A 19,532-nucleotide genomic window follows, 5' to 3' on the forward strand; every position below is an offset into this window, starting at 1 on the left:
TTATGATGTGCCAATTTTGTGGAAATAGAGCCAGTTTTCCTCCCAAAGGTGCTGGCAGGGCAATTTTGCTTGGCAGTCGAAGAGGGAAGTCATTGTGTTTGTTTCCTGAAGGGTTGAGATCTTGCGTCTTCACCTCTGAGTTGTTGAATGCCATTGTCTAGGCCTGAAAGAACTTTGTGGCTGGCCTCTGCCCCTTGGGCGTCTGTACCTACCTCTTTGGGGTCTGTCTGATGCAGGAAAGGAACAGTTTTTTGATGGCCAGTTTCTGCTGAAACGAGGAGGTTGTACCTGTAAAAAAAAAATCTTTAACTGTTTGCATAGATTTTGCCTTTTCTTCCATTTTCTTTAAAACTTCCTCTGCTTTGACACCAAATAACACATCTTTCTGCAGTGGAGCATCCAATAACTTTGCTTTGACATGTTCTGGTAAGACTTGCTCTTTTAGCCAAGCATGCCTGCGTATTACAGACCCTGTGACAGCTGCTCTACATGAGGCTTCCAATGAATCAAAACCACACTAAGGTATGCTTTCCCACCTGTTCTGCTGCATGCAGCAAATCCTGCATCTCTTTGAAATCAGGTTGATCTGTCTGAGGGATCATTTTCTGCTTTAAATGTGTAATCAAGTACTGCTGGAAATTTAGCATGTGGAATTGGCAGTTTAAGGCCCTCATGGCCAAATTGGCAGATGTATACACTTTCTTCCCCCATCTTTCTAATGCTCTGGAATCTCTTTCAGATGGTAGTGGATTCTTAGCAGTAGAGGCCTTAACCCCTTTGGGACCCTGGGAAATGGTTTCGGGGTCTCCAACAGGACTTTTATATAGAAACTTATGAGAATCAGGAACTCTGTAGTATCGGTCAGGTTTAGCTGGTGCAAGAGATAAGGAATCTGGGTTTAGACTAGATTCAGTGTAAACATCATCCAAAATGTCTAAAATTGGAGGAATTGCTAGGGTCTATGCTGAGGGAGGAGAAGAAGAAGAAACTCACGGAGTCTTTTCTTAGAATCAGAGTAATCTTGGCCTTCCCAGTGGAAGTGTTCCCTCATGGTTTGTAAAGTTTCCCCAAAAGAGTAGTCTTCGGGGTGGGGGGGGAACAGAGGGAATGGACTCTTCAGCATCTGAGTCTTCATAAGGAGGGAAGGAATAATCCTGGTCCTCAGAGTTAGCTGAGGAAATGGATGTTTGGTCAGAGGAAGGGTAATCTTCCTCCAGTCTAAGCCTTTTGTCAGGTGGGGGTTGGGAACCCCTGATACGGGTAATTAAATCTTCAGCCATTTTCAGCATCTGTTTTTTAGGCATAGGGGCCTGGGGGGGGGGGGGTCTGTGGACCCGGTTTCCGAACTTTTAAGGGGGCTTTAAGTTTAGCATAAGACTTAATAGAGATAGTTGTCGGTTTGAAGACTCCTTCAGAAACCGAGGGCCTATCCGAAATCTCCGCATCACTGTCAGGGTTGGCGTCAGAGGGGTGACATGGATCCGGCTCCTGAGGCCCAGCTGATTCGGTCTGGGAGGCCGTCAGAAGTTCTAATTCAGCGGTAGTCAGGGGCTGCGTAGGCGCCTCGCTGAAAACCAGGGAACCGGAGGCAGGCCTTGCTGAGGCCTCGGTATCTGGTTTTGGCCTTGGCTGCCTGTCCTTATCCTTGTGTTTTTTAATCATTGCTGATGTCGGATGCTCCGACAGCATGCTATAGTTAAATTTTCTGCCAAAATAATGTCGGGCGAAATCTGCCCGACGCTTGATTGTACGTTTGTTGAACCTAGCACAAAACCGACAACCAGAAACGTCGTGGTCTGGGCCTAGGCAAGGAATACAATAAGAATGAAAATCCTTATGAGGTATTTTCTTCCCACAAGAAATGCATGGCAGGTTTCCCCAACGGGGTACTTGGCTTTAGAGAAGACTTCGGGCTTAAATTCGATTCGAAAATCTCAGGAGCGAGCTGGCCGACCGGCACTTGCGAACTGCTTCTGCTTCGGGCACCGCGCGGCAAGAAAGACAGAAGAAAATGGCATCGGCTGCCTCTTTTATACCCTTGTCGCACTGACGTCAGGGAAGAAGCGACGACAACCGACGCCGGACCAAGACTTTGGGATTCGGCCGACTGCGGGAACGCCTGACGGCAGGATAACCCAAGTGGGTTGACTGCAGCAGTATAACACGATGAACATCGTGGAGTTTCAAGGGAAGACCAGCTTACTATTGCTCATGCTAAGCCTGTTTTCAATGTGCAACTGTTTTGTTTAGCATGGCCATCAAATTTGAAAGCAGCGTTAATAGCACAACAGGTAGCATACTCACCTTTTGTGCAGAAGGCTGTGTATTCTACTCCCACACCATGGAGTGCTGATATTGCAGTGCCCTTTGGGGGAGGTGCTATACTCTTGAGTGTGTCATCCTTTGGATACAATGCCTGGTAGCTATGGACCTGTTGCCAAGTTTAACAGCCATTCCCTATTGCATTACTACCACCATACCAACTCTTTTTATGTAACACAGGCAATTTATTCTTAAGAGCACTAAGGATTGAATATTTATATGAAACACTGAAATACAGAGTTGCTTGCCAGCTGCAACATCTTAATTATAGAGCTCTTTAATGTGGAATTATTCAGATAACTTTTACTTCTGCAGAGACTGTATTTATTGACTGGTACTGGTAGATTCTAATGACAAAAGTTTGAATGGCCTTTTATGGTTGAAATGTTCTACAATGGGTAGTTTTGTCACTATTGGGTCATATGTTTTGTTTTACTGCTTACAGGAAAATGTTCAAACCTACAAACTTAAAACACAGTCTAACAAGTGGTACTGTATTATACAAGGAATATAACTGAATACAATCAGGACGGTGCATCAAAGAACACATGCATGTATGCATGGCCCTAAAAATGTGTGCAAGGGGCCTATGGCTTGAAAACAGCCCAAAGGTAAACAATCCACCACTGGCCAGATGCATTTTCTTTGAATGTGGGTTTCAATGCTGTTCTAATGAATGTGAGTTTCAAGGGCAGAGAAGCTTAATGTTCATGCTGTGTTTTCATTGCGACACCGTATTGTGTTATAAAATTTGAAATAAAAGTTTTAAATATCTCTAATCATTGTAGAAATAAAGAAAAGCGTATGCACACTGAAAACTTTGAACAGGGTTTATGGTAACTGGGGAGAAAGAGTCAAGTAATGGGATACTGGAATGGCTGGGGGGGTTGATTATTACCCTGCCTACGGCCCCATTTGACCATGATTTGGCCCTGGATATTGTTGTATCGCACAATGGTCAGTCATACAAAAGTCAATAAGTCAGAACAGTTGAGCCAAGTAGGAATTCAAATATAGAATTCCCAGTCCATTTCATGCATGGGGAACATATCAAGAGTTGCAACATCAAAGTAAAATGAAGTATTTAGGAATATGGATTAGAAATGACTGTTGTGGTAGCTAAGGATATGTAGGAAGAGACTAAGCAGAAGATAATGCAAAAATTAAGAAACTGGAAGCTTTGTTATATGGATACGAAGATACAAGCCATTAAAATGTTGTTGGTCCCTTTAGTCTTATACAAAGGTCTGGCACATTTTTATCAACCAGAGGAAAAGATGTGGATAGCAATTAAAAAAAAAAAAAGAGTTGAAGGATTTTATCTGGGAAGGCAAGACAGCAAGGGTCAAGTGGGATAAGATGATTCTTCCAGTAGAACAAGGCGGACTAGGATTACCCAATTTGAGGGGGTATTTTAGAGCAATACAGTTAAGGCTCTTTTACATAGCACAAGCAGAAAACTATAATTCAAAGTGTAAAGGAATGATTCTGATACAGGGGGGAAGCTCAAGAAATGAGCAGAGACTGGGATTTTGGATGCAGAAGAACAAAAATCATACAAAGTACTATATTCATAAAATTGCAGGAAGCATTCTAAGAACCAAACCAGCAAGAGAATGGAGAAAATAGATTTTGCCAATAGGGATGACTGGTCAGGGATACAGATAACAGGCAAGAGGGGGCTGGAATTTATTGGCGAAAACTGGCAAAGGAACCAAGGCATTGGGAGCAAATAACTAGAAAGGGAAAGGTAACAGACTGGGAAGAGGGTCAAGAATTTATTTGGACTGCAGTTTAGAGACTGCCTTCTCTATCAAGGATTGATAGAGTATAGGTAAAAAGAAATAGGGGGCTCCTGAATGAAAAACCAGCACTGGAAGAGTTTTTAATAGAATCTAGAAAAGAAGCTGATGTTAAAAAAGGAATAATTAGTAAAGCATACAAAACACTGCATAATTATAAGAATCAGAGAAGCTCAGAAAGATTGGGAAGAGATAGTGGATAAGCAATTCATGAAGAGACAATGGGAGGATGTATGCATATCTCCTAAATATGCAACAAAGTCTAGAATATTTAGGATCTTTGCCTGGAAGTGTTTACATAGGTATTTTTATACTCAAAGTAGACACCAAAGAAATTTTACTAAGGTGGATAAGCAAATGTTGGAGATGTGATGAGCAAGAAAGAGGTGGCTGGGAACATGTTTTTTGGTAGTGTAATGGGCTGGCAGACTTTAGGGATTCCCTGCAGACTGCTCTGTCACAGATTTTGGTTGAGCAGACTGGATTGACTGGGGAGACTATTTTTTGAGTTATGATACAGAATCGAATTGCCTAGACATAGTAAAGCTTTGCTGAGTCTAATTATGGTGTCTCCCAAAAAAGCAATTACTAGAAAATGGAAATCAAAGTCCAGACCAACTTTATTAGAAGTCGTGACTACAGTAACATTGATTAAACAACTGGAATTCTGATCTTTAGAAAAGGGAGGGAGCAAACTATATAGGAAAAAATGGGAATTGTGCGAACAACATATGCAGAGCAGGAACGAGGTTTAAGAGGCAGGATTTGAATGAGCCACGTACTACTTAACTGACAATGACTGGATAGATTACAAGTGATCTATAGTGTTTGCAACTATAGTTGTTTCAATGGTGTCTGTGATGTATATCGTTTGCAATTAAAGTGGTGTTATGTTCGTATTTCATTTATATACATTTAAGATTGCCTATGTCATGTGTGAAACTTTAACAAAGATGTTTGTGTGTGTGTGTGTGTGTGGGGGGGGGGGTTTGCAGCAAAAAATGAAGACTAATGATATAGTAAAAGAAGAAGCTGTCATAGGGTCATACCAAAGCAGTACGTGTTCAAAAAATGTCTCTGCAAACAGTCTATTCAGACCATTCAATCCTTGCGAATAATAGCTATTACTCACAACAGTGGAAAAACAGTTGAAAAACGATATAAATCCAAAATAAAGCAATGTAAGCTTCTAAAAGAATGACGTCTTTATTCACAGTACAGACTGTTTTTTCAACTATTTTTCCACTGTTGTCAGTAATAGCTATTTGGGGTCTTAAATCTTCTGTGGATCACATTATTCATTACAAAAAATGAAGACTGCCTCTCACAATTATGAACACTGAAATAATCTACTGCAGGGACTCAGTCCCTTAATGGCTCAACTGTCAATGGATAGAAGACTGAAAGACAAATTACCTGCTTCAATTGCATCACTGACACCAGAAAATCAATAGACTGTAAATATAATGCTGCATCAACAAGAAAGTAATACTTCTTTGAAAGAAATTCAAGACCACCAGATGTATAATCTACAGACAAAAGTAAAACTACGAAACCAATACAAAGTCAACAAACTCAGAATGACAAGTAGCAAAGCAGCTGAATAAGGATCCTACATTGATGGAGAAAGACGAGAAGCTGCATAGAAAAAAATGGCAGAAATGCATACAAGTCAAAATCCAAGAAACGTGGAGCTAGATGTGTCAACTACTGCTGCCACAAGAAACAAGGGACTAAGAACTGTGGCAGAGGTATAAAGAGTGATACTTTGCCATAACAAACACTGTACTGCAACAGAAACTGTCCCAGTAAACAATTCTGTTAAACTCTTCATATCTGGAAGAGCATTTAAAGAGATATTAGAAGAGTTCCAAGAGATTAACACTGTGTACTAGGACAGAGGTTTATCCGAAAATCTTCATGCAATGGTCAGGCTTTTCACATCCCTAGTAAAGTCTACCTTTTCACCACCCCAGTGCTAAACTTAAGATTGTACATTTAAAATTGTATACTTTGGAATGATCATTTCCCAGGGCAGAAGATAAACATTACCTGCCAGACTACAAACGAGCACCAAAGCAGAGACAGCCAACTCCCCAGCTGATGCCTTAAATCAAGCAGTTAGCAATAATGGTTTGATCAATACATTTCAATTCTTGGAAAACAGAAAACACCTACAGCCATTAACTAGGGAAAACTAGTCAAGTGCTACTGGTTTCCATTATAAGAAAATGACAGCTATTTCTGCTAACAAAATCCAGTGATGGACAAATGGACACAGAAGGAACAGATGCTTGCAAAGAGGTATGAAGGAAGACTGGGGAGACAGAAGTATATTCACTAAGGAAGTACCTGGTAATGAACAAGACCAATTACTAGTTGCTACAAAAGTATTCTAGGAAACAGCAGGACAGAAAAGCAAAGCATCTTGTCATGAATTGCATTTCCTCCCCATGTATAAACTAAAAAGATGAAACTAGTGGACCCCTGTTTGGGCAGATGGGGGACTACCAACAGTGTTGCAGGAGTTGTCTAAACCATTTGAATCTACTCTATCACAACATCCTCCACAACTTAGTACTGAGCTATAAAAGTTAATTATGAAAACTTCTCTTAATATTCTTAGAAGTCTACAGGAAAGGAAGGCTTGCAATAAAGGCAGTACAACTCCAAAGATGGCAAACCAGCTTTGTTTTGCACAAAAGGCTTGACAGCCAAAGAGTACTAAAATTATACATAAAAATTAAGTACTAAAGAAACATTAGGTTATAAATCAGCAGTGTTATAGAGCACCAAATTTACTTAACACCTACGTCAGTTTGAGATTATCGAATCCTTTGGCGGCCTTGTAGTTCAGTACAAGCCTGTAAAATAAAAAAAAAAAAAAAAGTCTCAGTTCTTGTCCAACAATGTAATCATCTTATTTGAACTTCTTATACAATAAAATACTACACAACACTTTAGCTACAATATAATGTACTTATAAGAGACAGATCTATTGAACATAGCAATTACCATAACTAGGGTAATTATCACCTCTCAAGCCAGGCAGTTACACCTTAACCACCTCTTGCTCATACATATCCTTTGTAACATCCTTAGCTGAAAATTTCACTGCATAAGTCAATTTCAAATGCTCAAGGCTGACTTTTTCCTCTTGGTGAAAATCAAGATACCTGAATTCTCACCAGCAAAAAATATAAAAGGCAGACTATTTCAAAAGAAAAAGAGTTTGATTCCAAGTTAGGCAGCCACAAGTAGGTAGCATTTGCCAGTAGCATCTTACAGTAAACTACCATTAAGGAACGTGTAGTAGTAAATTATTAGGAAAGCAGTCCTCCTGCCTTCCTTGTACTGCATTTCCCAATCAGAAATGGACACTATAGACAACGAAGATGCCTTGGTCCAGAACCATACAAACTATGAAAATAAGCAGAACATCAGCAGAGATCCAGGTAAAAGTACACACAAGTTATGCACTTACCATAATGACAGATTTAGAGGACCCGGTCCTTCTTCCTCTACCTCAAAGCTGCCATGATGTGGTCAGCTCGGAAAAACTTTCCCAGGCCACCTAACTTCCTCTTCTCTTTCAATTCTGTTCAAGGAAGGATCCCTCTATCAGAGTGCGGAGAAAAAAAAAAAAAAAAGGAGCAACATCCATCCAAACCCTACCAACATAGTAGTGGGAAGGACAGTAGGGGTCACAGAGGAAAAAGGACTTGGTCCTAGATGTCATGTACATAATTTCCACATATGACAGGAATGATCAATCTTCCTCTATCTGTAGGACAGTGTGTCCCAATCATAACTTGCTGGGTGAATCGCTGCAAACGTTACATTAAAACTTAGCATCTCTAGAAGGGCCTGAATTGAAGATATCTAACGTACAAATATGTCATAAGGAAAGGAGAGACATACCTCTCAACTTGTAGACACAGAAAATAGGTGCAAAACCCTTGAAAAGTAGGTACATCCAGCGAAAAATCTCAACATCTAATTGGCATAAAATTTGAATACCAAATAGCACATAACTTTTTCTGCTTCCAGTAGCACAGTGGGATATCATTCAGAAACGTGTTTGTTAGTAACAAAAATGAAGAAAAAATATACGTATACTAACAAACAGAATGTGTAAAATCTGTAGGCTTTAACTGTACTGCAACATTATACCACACAAGGCCATTTACACAAGGTGTATGTGCTCTATGCATTATAGGTGCCACTAGTATGTCGATCATGTAGTGTATTTTTTGTATACTAGACTATGTCAAAAAATCAGATGTGATGAGGGGGATACAACTGAGTGAGGGGGTAAATAAAGTCTGAATATAGGGACAACTCCAAAAGAATGAAAATCATGCGGAGTATATCATGTCTGAAAATAGGTAAGTTCCTACAAAATATGGGTAGTTGAAAGGTCTGTGCAGACATACCCCAAAAATCAAGATCTAGTTCCCATTACACTAACCGCAAAAGAGACAGTAATGTGATAAGGAGGAAATATAATATCCTTGAATGAGGAATGGGAACTGTTGAAGCAAAAAACTTGCATTGCAAAAATAAATGTGAATTTGGACAATCTAAGCACAGTATGCTGCTAAGCCCCAAGAAGACTAGCAAGGTAAAAAGCCAACAGTAGGAGCAGAGGATTAAGGCTTTGAGCCGTTAAAGAACTGCTTCCAGTCTTCAAAGGGTATAGAGTTTGACTCCATTTGCCTGCTGTGCAACTCTGTCCAAGTCATTTGATCAAAAATTGCTCCTGGGTAGCTCCCAAAAAGGGGCACTTGTGCCCAGTGGCCTTACCTGCTTAACAAATGTATTAAAAACCCTCAAGAACAAAGAGGCGCATAGTAAGTTATAGAAAAGGCCAAAAGGAATCAAGAAGTCTTCAAACAGGTTGACAAGCTACCAAATCATCCTAAGACCTTAAGGAAAGGAACTGACCAGCAAATTCCTAAAAAACAAAAAGGAAAGTAGAAATTAAACGGAATAATTAGGAGGCACTGAGCTAACATTCCTAATTTAGCAAGAGAGCAACAGTAAAGTACAAGGTCAGTGACAGAAAAGCTCTTCACTCTCCAGAGAACAGGAATCAAAGTAGAAAAACTACAAGGTATTGGACAATACATGAGCCAGCAAAGGCAGTCTAGGCATGACCATCTTAATACCACAAGAAAATGAGGGAAAGGGAAATTAAAAAGGTGGAGAAAACGACGTGTAAGGAGTACTAAAGATGTCTTTACCTTTAAGACAAATGTAAGATCTAAAAGTCTGAAGTATCACCTGCTGCAAGGATAACACTCCTGTGAAAGTAGCGGACTAAAAGTCAGACTGCCGACCAGTCACGAGTGGAGTCCCACAGGGTTTGGTCCTGGGTCCTCTCCTGTTTGGCATCTACTTCTCTGAAGTTCAGGCCAACACAAAGGAACTACGGCTGACAAAGTTTGCAGACTACTGGAAGTTGGGAGCTATTAACTCTCCAAGTGATGCTGGCATCCTACAAAAAGGCCTCATTGAGACCAACAACTGGTGTCAGAACCATGGTCTTATGCTCCATGCCAAAATGTGTCATCCCCTTTGGGAAAACCCGGTTCCCATGAATTACCACATCGATGGTAGTCCACTGAACACAGAACGCGTTAAGAGATCTGGGGACACAGGTAGACAGCAACCTCTCTTTTGACCACCACACTGCCACTGTGGTCAGAAAGTCCTTCTGTGTGGCACATCTCATTACTAAGGGTTTTGCATCCAGGAAGAAAGAGATCATTGTCTCCCTCTCCTCTTCCCTCATTAGGCCAATCGAGTACAATGCCCCATTTGGCATGTACCTCACTAGACACCTGCAACAACTAGAGAGGCAGCAAAAGTACTGCACAAAGAGGATCCCAAGCCTTAAACACTTGTCCTATATGGACAGACTCAAAAAACTCCAACTACTCTCGGTCTCATATTGCCTACTTAGAGGCGATCTCTGCTTGACTTACAAAGCCATGTCTGACCCAGCTCTGTTAGAAATGCTACATCTAAAGAAATCCCAATCCCTCCGCACCACACACTCCAGAGACCTCAACTTAATTACCACAATCAACAGTACATAACCCATAGACTGCCCATGCTATGGAATAGACTTCCCATACCATGTCAAACAGAGCACCTCACTGGCTCTCCAAGACAAATCTTGATGAATGGATGGGAAATAGAAAATTCACCCCGGGAATCACTCCAGTGGCTCTACTAGACAGATGCACTGGGAACTAAGGTCGGGTGGCACAATGCCAGGGTAATCCTATGGGCTAGGCTTGTAAAGACTCCAGGGCCATTAGCCTAGTACACACCTATGTACCTACGAACTCTGTCCTGCAAAAAACATGAGAAGCAAAAGTATTAAGGTTTCAAAATAAGCAATAAAGAAACCCCAAGGAAACAGTTCACTGTTATTATAGGAAATGTAACATGAAAGTACAGTTTTGTACCTACCATAAATGTAGATGTCCGATAGGTATGCATCTGCAGTCATAACATATGAGTTGTCCTGCCTCAGGCAGCCCTTCGGTCGGCCGGATTCCAAAGTCTGGGTCTGGCCTCAGCTGATGTCGCACTTCACCCGACGTCATAGCTCCTGGGGTATAAAGGCATCAGCCGACGCCATTTTCCTCAGTGTTTCTTGCCCCAGATGCCCTCTAGGAAGGCTAAATTTGGATAAATGTAGAAAATTCCAAACAGTAGAAAGCAAAATATATATATATATATATATATATATATATATATATATATATATATATATACATACAAACAAATACACCATAATAGATTCCCCCAGCTAGCTAAAAAGAGGGGTAAGTACCCTAGGAATACCACAGAGGGGAAGGAGGGTGGGTAATCCTGACAGCAGATGCATACCTATCGGACATCTACATTTATGGTAGGTACAAAACTGTACTATGTCCTTCAAGGATGCATCTGCAGTCATAACATATGGGTAGAATACCATAGCCAAACTGGGGGAGGAGGCACTAAGATAATGATGGTGTAGTTAAGATCCCTTGTAAAACAGCAGTTGCAAAACCTGCTCGGGATCTGGAGTATAAAGGAAGATTATAATGCTTGGCAAATGTATGCACGGAGCTCCAAGTAGCAGCTTCTAAAATGTCTTTGGTAGCCACTCCTCGTAGGAAAGCTGTAGTGGTGGCTGTAGCTCTTGTGGAGTGAGGCCTGATATTTTCAGGAGTTGTCTTTCCATGAAATGAGTAGCAGAATCTAATGCAATTTCCTATCCATTTTGAGATTGTCTGTTTTGAAATTGCTTTTCCTTGCACTCCTGTTGCATATGCTACCAGAAGCTGGTCAGTTTTTCTGCTGGCCTTAGTTCTGTCCAGATAGTAGCGTAGTTGTCTGTGTACGTCCAAGGTGTGTAGTAGTTTTTCCCCCCTGTTCTGTGGGTTGGGGAAGAATGTAGGTAAATGTATAGCTTGGTTCAAGGATACCCTGGAGACCACCTTTGGCATAAAAGTAGGATTGGTTCTCAGAGACACTCTATCCTCATGGAAGATAAGGAAAGGCTGCACTGCCATTAATGCCTGTAACTCAGATACCCTTCTTGCTGAAGTGATTGCTAGCAGGAAGGCAGTTTTCCAAGATAAGAACTGTAAGTCTGCTGTTGCTGCTGGTTCAAAAGGAGGGAGTGTTAATTTTTCTAGCACAAAGTTGAGATCCCATGCAGGCAGAGGTGGTTTCCTTGGAGGCTTTACGTTTTTGATTCCTCTCAAGAATTGCCTGAGGAGAGGATGAGAGAAGACAGGAGGATCCATGTTGTACTCTGCTGAAATTGCTGATGCATGAATCTTAATGGAGGAGTAGGACAGGCCATTGTGGAACAGTTCTGCTAAGTATTCCAGGATGTGTGCTAGGTTTGCCAGTGTGACATTTTCTCCCTTTTCTGCACTCCAAATGAGGAATCTTTTCCATTTGGCTGAATATGTTTTCCTTGTGGAGGGTCTGCGAGCCTCCAGGATAATGTCCTTAACCCTCTGAGATAAATCAGGTTGGTTTTGTTTTACGCAATTTTCCAAGCAGTAAGCTGCAGCGTTTTCAAGTTTGGATGCAGGGTCTTGTAGTTCTGCGTTAGAAGTAAGGGACATAGAGGTAGAGGCCATGAGTGCGTCCGAGACATGCTTCTCAGTAGCGGGTACCAATGTTGCCTTGGCCAGTCTGGAGCTATCAGAATTACCTTTGGCTGTTCCTCTCTGATCTTCAGTAGAACTTTGTACATCAAAGGAAGAGGTGGAAAGGCATATACTGTCAGGGCCTTCCAGCTGAAAGAAAGGGAGTCCTCCCTCCAGGCAAGTGGGTGGTATACTCTTGAGCAGAATTTCTTCAGTTGGTGGTTGTGTGGGGAGGCGAACAGGTCTATCTCTGGCATTCCCCATTTCTTTGTTATGGTTTTGAAGATATCTGGATGCAGCATCCATTCGTGAGCATCCGTGGTAGTTCTGCTTAAGCTGTCTGCTAGTGAATTCTCTTTTCCTGGTACAAATCTGGCCTGCAGTTGGATGTTGAGATTCAGGGCCAAGTTCCACAGGTCCATTGCCATCCGGCATAGAGGGTATGAATGTGTACCTCCCTGTTTGTTGATGTACCACATGACTGTGGTATTGTCCGTCCTTATCAGCAGGTGTCCTTGTTGGAGGAATGGTCTGAATGCCTCGATTGCATGTTTCACTGCCAGCATCTCCTTTAGATTTATGTGTAGATTCAGCTGTTCTTGGGACCATAGGCCTTGGATACACTTAAGTCTTCCATGTGTGCCCCCCAGCCTAGGTCTGAGGCGTCCGTGGTGATGGTCTGCCTTGGATGTGGTTTGTGGAAAGGCAATCCTCTGTTTATCTGACAGGCCTGAGCCCACCACAGGAATTCTTTTTTCAGACATGGAATGATTGGTATCTGGGCTTCTAGACTGTGCTTGTGTTGAGACCATACATTCCTTAGGTACCACTGTAACTTTCTCATATGCAGCCTGGCATGTGGGATCAATATTATGCAGGATGCCATGTAACCCAGGGCCTGCAGGACTTTCCTTGCAGTAAGCTGAGTTTGTGTTGTTAATGCCATGAAATAGAGTGGTAGTTGCTTTTGTTTTTCATCTGTGAGAAAAGCCATCTGAGTTATTGTATCCAGTTCTGCACCCAAAAATGTTATCCTTTGGGATGGCACTAGTCTTGACTTTTGAATGTTGACTGTGTATCCCAAGGCTTGCAGCAGTTGTATGACATTGACCAAATCCTTTATTAATTTTGTCTTGTTGTCCGCTTGTATTAGGCAGTCGTCCAGGTATGGGTAAATTTGAATTCCCTGAAGCCTGCAATGAGCAATTACTGATGCCAGGCATTTCGCAAATACTCTGGGCGCAGTAGATAAGCCAAAGGGCAATGCTGAGAATTGATAATGCTCTGATCCTGCAAGAAATCTGAGGTGTCTTCTGCAATCTGGTCGTATAGGGACGTGCAGGTATGTCTCCTTGAGATCTAGAGTCACCAGACAAGAATCCTTGCCCAACATGGGAAGAAGTTGCTGTAGGTTCAGCATTTTGAATTTTGAAACAATGAGATATGTGTTCAGTGTGGACAAGTTGAGAATAGGCCTCCATTGACTTTCTTTTCTTGGTACAAGGAATAGTCTGGAGTAAAATCCTTGGCCTTGTTCCATAGATGGTACCTTTTCTATTGCTCTCATCCTTAGTAAGCTGATGATTTGTTTTAGAGCCTCTGATTTTTGGCTTGGTGGAAGGTTTGGCATTCCTCTCTTTTTTGGTAGAGTGTGGAAGTGAAACCTGTAGCCCTTGTCTATTGTTTGTAAAGTCCATTTGTCTCCTGTAATGCAATGCCAGTTTTTTGAAAATAAAGCTAGCTTTCCGCCCAAGGGTGCTTCCAGTTGTTCCCTGGTAGGCGGAATTAGAGCCAAGTCATTGTGTCTGTCCTGTGGAAGTGGTTGTAGTCGCAGCTGTGGCGGCACTTCTCTGATTGGCAGGTTGCCACTGACTACCCCTGTAGGCACCCCTTGATTGACTTCTGCCTCTTGGGCGTCTATTTCTGCCTCTCTGTGCTCTGGAGGTGTCTGGAAAGGACCAATTCTTTGAAGGCCAATTTCTGCTAAACCTCGGAGGTTGGACCTGCAAAAAATCCTTGACTGTTTGGACAGATTTTGCTTTTTCTTCCACTTTTAGAACCTCCTGTGCAGGGGAACCAAACAAACTTTGTTTCTCCATAGGAGCATCTAGGAGTTTAGACTTAACATGGTCTGGTAAGGATTGTTCTTTTAACCAGGCATGCCTTCGAATCACTGCTCCAGTCATAGCTGATCTAAAAGAAGCCTCCAGTGCATCATAGCCACATTTTAAGAAGTGATTACTGACCTGCTGAGAATTATGTACCAAATCCTGAAGGGACTTGCGGTCTATAGGTTCAGGAGAGGCCAGCTTTTTATTCAGCTGGTCTAACAAAAATTCCTGATACTGTATCATGTGAAATTGACAGTTTAAAGCCCTGGCAGAAAGAGTAGCAGATGTATAAACCTTTTTACCCCATCTCTCTAATGCTCTAGATTCTCTTTCAGAGGGAAGTGGGTTTTTGGCAGAGGCAGCTGCAACACCTTTAGGGCCCTGAGAAATGGTTTCTGGGTCTGCAGCATGAGCCTTATACAAGTGGTAGCGAGAGTCCGGGACCCTGTAGTATCTGTCAGGTTTGGCAGGGGCCGGAGGAAGAGAATCAGGGCAGTACTGGCATCATTATATGCATCATCAACAACTGATAGTACAGGTGGTATGGCTAAAGGCCTATGCTGTGGTAAGTGTAAAAAAGTCCTTAGCCTTTTTCTAGAATCAGAAAAATCCTGACCCTGCCATTAGAAGTGTTCCCTCATTGAGTGTAGGGTTTCCCCAAATGAAAATTCTTCAGGAGGTGAAGCAGAAGGAATGTAGTCTTCTGCATCAGAATCCTCATAAGGTGAGTATGGGCCTTCCTAATGGTCAGACAAATCTGAACCATCGAGGAATAGTCTGAGGAGAGAGGTTCAGGGGGTTCAGTCCTAGGCCTCTTATCAGGAGGGGGTTGAGAGGCCCTGTCTGGGTGAGGTTGGGATCCCCTGATCAGAGAAATAAGGTCCTCAGCAAGGCTGAGAATCTGGGAACTTGAGGTAGGCCTGTGAGAGGGAGCTTTAGTAGGTAAGGCCTTGGAAAGTTTGGCTGCTTTAGCCCTGGAAAAGGCCTTGATAGACATAGAAGCAGGGGGTCTAGCTGCCCCACGTGCAGGAGTAGAGATGTCCAACGGAATAGTGTCAGACAAATCTTGGGTGCCTGCTTCTGCAGCAGTAATTTCTGTAGCAGATTCAGCCATGGCCTGTGTGGCCTCAGTTATCGGAGGCATGCTTTCGGCCGAGGGGAGAACCGAGAGACTCGCGGTAGGCCTAACCGTGGTTTCAGCCGAAACCGCGGGCTGCGAGTGTCGGTCCTTTTCCTTGCGTTTTTTAGCTAAATGTGTAGTCGGAGTCTCCGACGGCATTTTATATGCAAAAGTGGAGCCAAAAAACTCTTCTGCAAACTCCGACCGACGTCTGAGTGTCCGTCGGTTGAAGGAAGCACAGGCTAAACAAGCTGATACGTCGTGGTCTGGGCCTAAGCAAGGAAGGCAGTAAGAGTGGAAATCCTTATGAGGTATTTGTTTCCCACAAGTTAAACAATTATTTACTTTGTCTGACATCGGCTGAGGCAAGAAAGAGTCCCCAACGGGGTACTTAGCTTTTTAGAGGTCTTCGGTAGTAGAAATCTCTGGATCTGACCGACCGGCACTTGCGAACAGCTTCTGCTTCGGGCACCGCGCGGCAAGAAAGACTGGGGAAAATGGCGTCGGCTGATGCCTTTATACCCCAGGAGCTATGACGTCGGGTGAAGTGCGACATCAGCAAAGGCCAGACCCAGACTTTGGAATCCGGCCGACCGAAGGGCTGCCTGAGGCAGGACAACCCATATGTTATGACTGCAGATGCATCCTTGAAGGACATCATAGCTATCTACAAAGGAAATACAAAGAAATTCACGAAACAGGAACCCACATAAAAAGGATAAAATGGCCACAGACAGCTGTTCAGCCTAAAGCCTCTGGAAGCCATATAGCAGACAGTTACATTTTTCAAAGAAATGGCAGTAGCACATTAGCCATGCCATTGACTAGATCAGGCAGGGAAGATACTGAGCGCAAATAAAACTTATTAACCATGGAAAATTAAATGGTTAAAGGTACTTCATACTCCTCAACTCTACCATACAGACTACAGGGCCTACAAACTTAATACAACAAAGTCTACACAGGAAGAAAATAATTTGTTATTGGAGATTGTCCTCAAAGGGGAAATAAGGTTATGAGGAAGGAGTCTTGCATAAACAGTGGGGAAGGAGGAAAAGGCTTTCCATTGATAAGCCCCAATGATGAACCCCTCCCAAATACAGAGAGTATGGGAGAGAAGAGCAAGAGCCAACCAAAGTATGACCTAAATTATCCTGCCAAAAATAACCAAAGGCACTATGAATGGCATCCAAAATATCAGATTTTAGCACCAGGACTGGTGTATGTCAAGAAAGGGTAACAAATCACTAGTGATACAGCACTGACACTAACGAGAAAACTACTAAGGAGTAACTAGGCAAAACCCAATGGTTAGGTACTTCCAGTCTACATTCTCCATCCAAATTCTAAAATAAAAGAAAGGATATCTCCAATCAAAGTAGGGATATGTCTGAGACTCATCTAAAACTTCCTTCTAATGGCAGACATTTCACAGGAGATTAACTGTGGATACCAAAATAAAAAAATAGGAAGAATATTGTGCGAGTGTGATTCTAGACTTGCCCAGATCCCAAAGAATGAAGGCCAAATTATGATGTCTTACTGCAGTAGGATGGCAGATGAGATTTGTGGAGTACCTCAAGTAAAGATAAGGACCACAGCCTTTGAAAATGAAAGGAATGGGACTGCATGGGTATCAACCACTTCTGCAAGTAGTGAACTAGTTCAGAATTCATGAGGACAGAATAGACCATCTTAGCCCCAAGACTACGGCAAATGGAGCTACCCTGAAAGGAGGAAGCAAGAAAAGGAAAGGCACAGTTTTATTTTACCCTAGTTCAACACAAGGCTAAGCATTAGTTTGGCTGTGAAGACCACTTAACAGCATGCCTGTACAGCGGTTTCAGAAGGGGAAAGTGTAGTCCCAACAAACTGCCAGTTTGCCACCACATGGAGACTGGACAGTGATTGTACAGTACACCCTGCTGAACTTGAAGCAATGTATGACTGTAAAAGAAATTCAAATGCCTTGCAAAAATAAAAATCAAGCAGAAATCTATAAATAGACCCCACCCTGTTCAGTCCAGGAAGATCAAGAAGTGCTTTGATAACTGGAGAGCATGTCAGATGACTGATAACAGCCAGGTACAAGCAGCAATCACCTGCCTGCCCTCCACACAGAAAAGGACAGGAGTAAGAATGAAGGTTTTGGAAAACTGCAGAATGTTAGGCTACAGGCTCTAGGCAAAACCAAAGCGAGATCCATGTCTACAGGACACCAAGTGGAGGGTCATATGTTATCTGTAAAATTGTGCCCCCTGCAGAACTTGTCAGAACATGGATGACAAGTGGGTACAAATAAGAGCCACCTAGTACCTACAAAAGGGGATGGACAGATTTTGGATAGCTGTAGAGTATGCCAGGCTACAGGCCTGTGCAAAATATAAAAACGTGACACCTACCCACAAGACAGGAAGGGATGGACACATATTCCATTGAAAGTAAGTACGCCTTGTAGGACAGGAGTACAGTGGCACGTTCACCCTCAGAAGACGAAACAGAAAGTAGATGGTACAGAACTAGCTGCTATAATGTTCAAAAACAAATATGCAACCAAGTCAGATAATTCACTAGGTGCTGGGATAGGGGAAGAGAGAGAAAAACATCAGTTCTTTACAGAAATAAATCAATCAAGCCCATCTAATTTCCATACTGTCTTAAGTGGAGATGGATGATCCAGGGCTGATTGTGGGAAGGTGCTCTCAGAGAGAGGAAAAAAAAAAAAAAAAACAGAATCCAAAACCATATGCTAGGACAGTACAGATAAGACTAGAGGAACTGAACAAGTTCTCAGGTTCCCGAAAGGGCAGCAACAGAATGTCCCGTCAGTGTTTATGACATTTCCTTACACATTATAACAATCTCTGGGACCGAGGAAAGGAGCAAAGAAATGTCTTCAGTGAGGCAAAGAACCCACTTAGGTTAATGGTTACAGAATGAACACACCATTGGTGCCGAACAACCTTGACTATAAAAAGTAGCCCCAGCACTACACAACACCCAGTACCAACCAGCACTGTGCACAATGGGTTCTATTACCCAAGAGCTCTGCTCCAACAGCTTGGCTTCTAAAGCAGCACCCAGACAAAAAGACCTCCTTGGTACCAAGCCAGCTGGAGCTGAATCAGCACCAAACTTGAGGTCCAGGAGACATTCACCTCTAGAAATGAGGCAGAAGACTAGAATGGTCAACACTGTGGGTCTTTGCTTCAACCATACCATACATGGGATGGCCCAAAAAGAGTTCTGCATCTGAAAGAGTTCTGCATCTGACCTCAGCAACAAAACTAAAATGGGGTAGGAGGCAGACATTTACTAACTTAATCCTATCAGACATAAGACAACATCTGATATGAAAGGCAGGCCAGACTGGTGAAATGGTCCAAAAAGAATGTTAACCTTAACCTGGAATGCAGATAAAGGTGACTCAGAATGGTTAACTTAGTAAAAATAAGCACAGACCAATATTAACATCTGCTTATTTTCCTAGGCTGCTCAAAAAGCACACTAATATGACCACAACCGACACCAAAGCCAGGACTGGAAAGAGGTTGGCAAGAGAGTGCTGGACAGGGATTCTCATTCGGAAAGAACTGTGGGGGAAGAGAAGCTATTAGGAGGCCCTGGAAAATTTTTGGCACAGAAATGCCACTGTATTCCCTTAACAAGAAGGTCCTGCAGTGGAAGATTCATACAGGACACAATCCCAAACTTGATTCTGGGATAAACCTTTACTCCCTGTTATTGGAACTTGAAAAGTATACAAGTATATAAAAATGCAAGACGGATGTTTTGTATATGCAACAGCACCATATAGAAATGTTCTGAAAGCAAACAGTTTTGTTTTAAGCATTGTATTCACTATCTCCATGCTTCATATTTTTAATTGGTGGTTTTTTACATCTAATTAGTTAATGAGTTAATTGATTCAATATTTTTTGTATAAAAGGGAGCTTGATTTATTTTAATTTATTCTGATGAAGTCTCCGGTTGGGGAGACGAAAGCGCT

The 19,532-nt window shown here is 42.3% G+C and overlaps 1 protein-coding gene across 1 annotated transcript in view; it reads right to left on the reverse strand.

Moving 5' to 3' along the window:
* Positions 1 to 19,532, reverse strand: part of ATP6AP1 (ATPase H+ transporting accessory protein 1) — a gene marked incomplete in the record, with an annotated part of 333,375 nt that overhangs the window by 78,618 nt on the left and 235,225 nt on the right. Inside the window, 1 exon segment of the mRNA XM_044080269.1 lies at positions 6,938 to 6,988. Coding sequence (XP_043936204.1) covers positions 6,938 to 6,988 — 51 coding nt within the window.

The sequence above is a fragment of the Protopterus annectens genome, chromosome 8.part0, assembly GCF_019279795.1.
Source record: "Protopterus annectens isolate FY-2018-M chromosome 8.part0, PAN1.0, whole genome shotgun sequence".
NCBI lineage: Eukaryota > Metazoa > Chordata > Ceratodontiformes > Protopteridae > Protopterus > Protopterus annectens.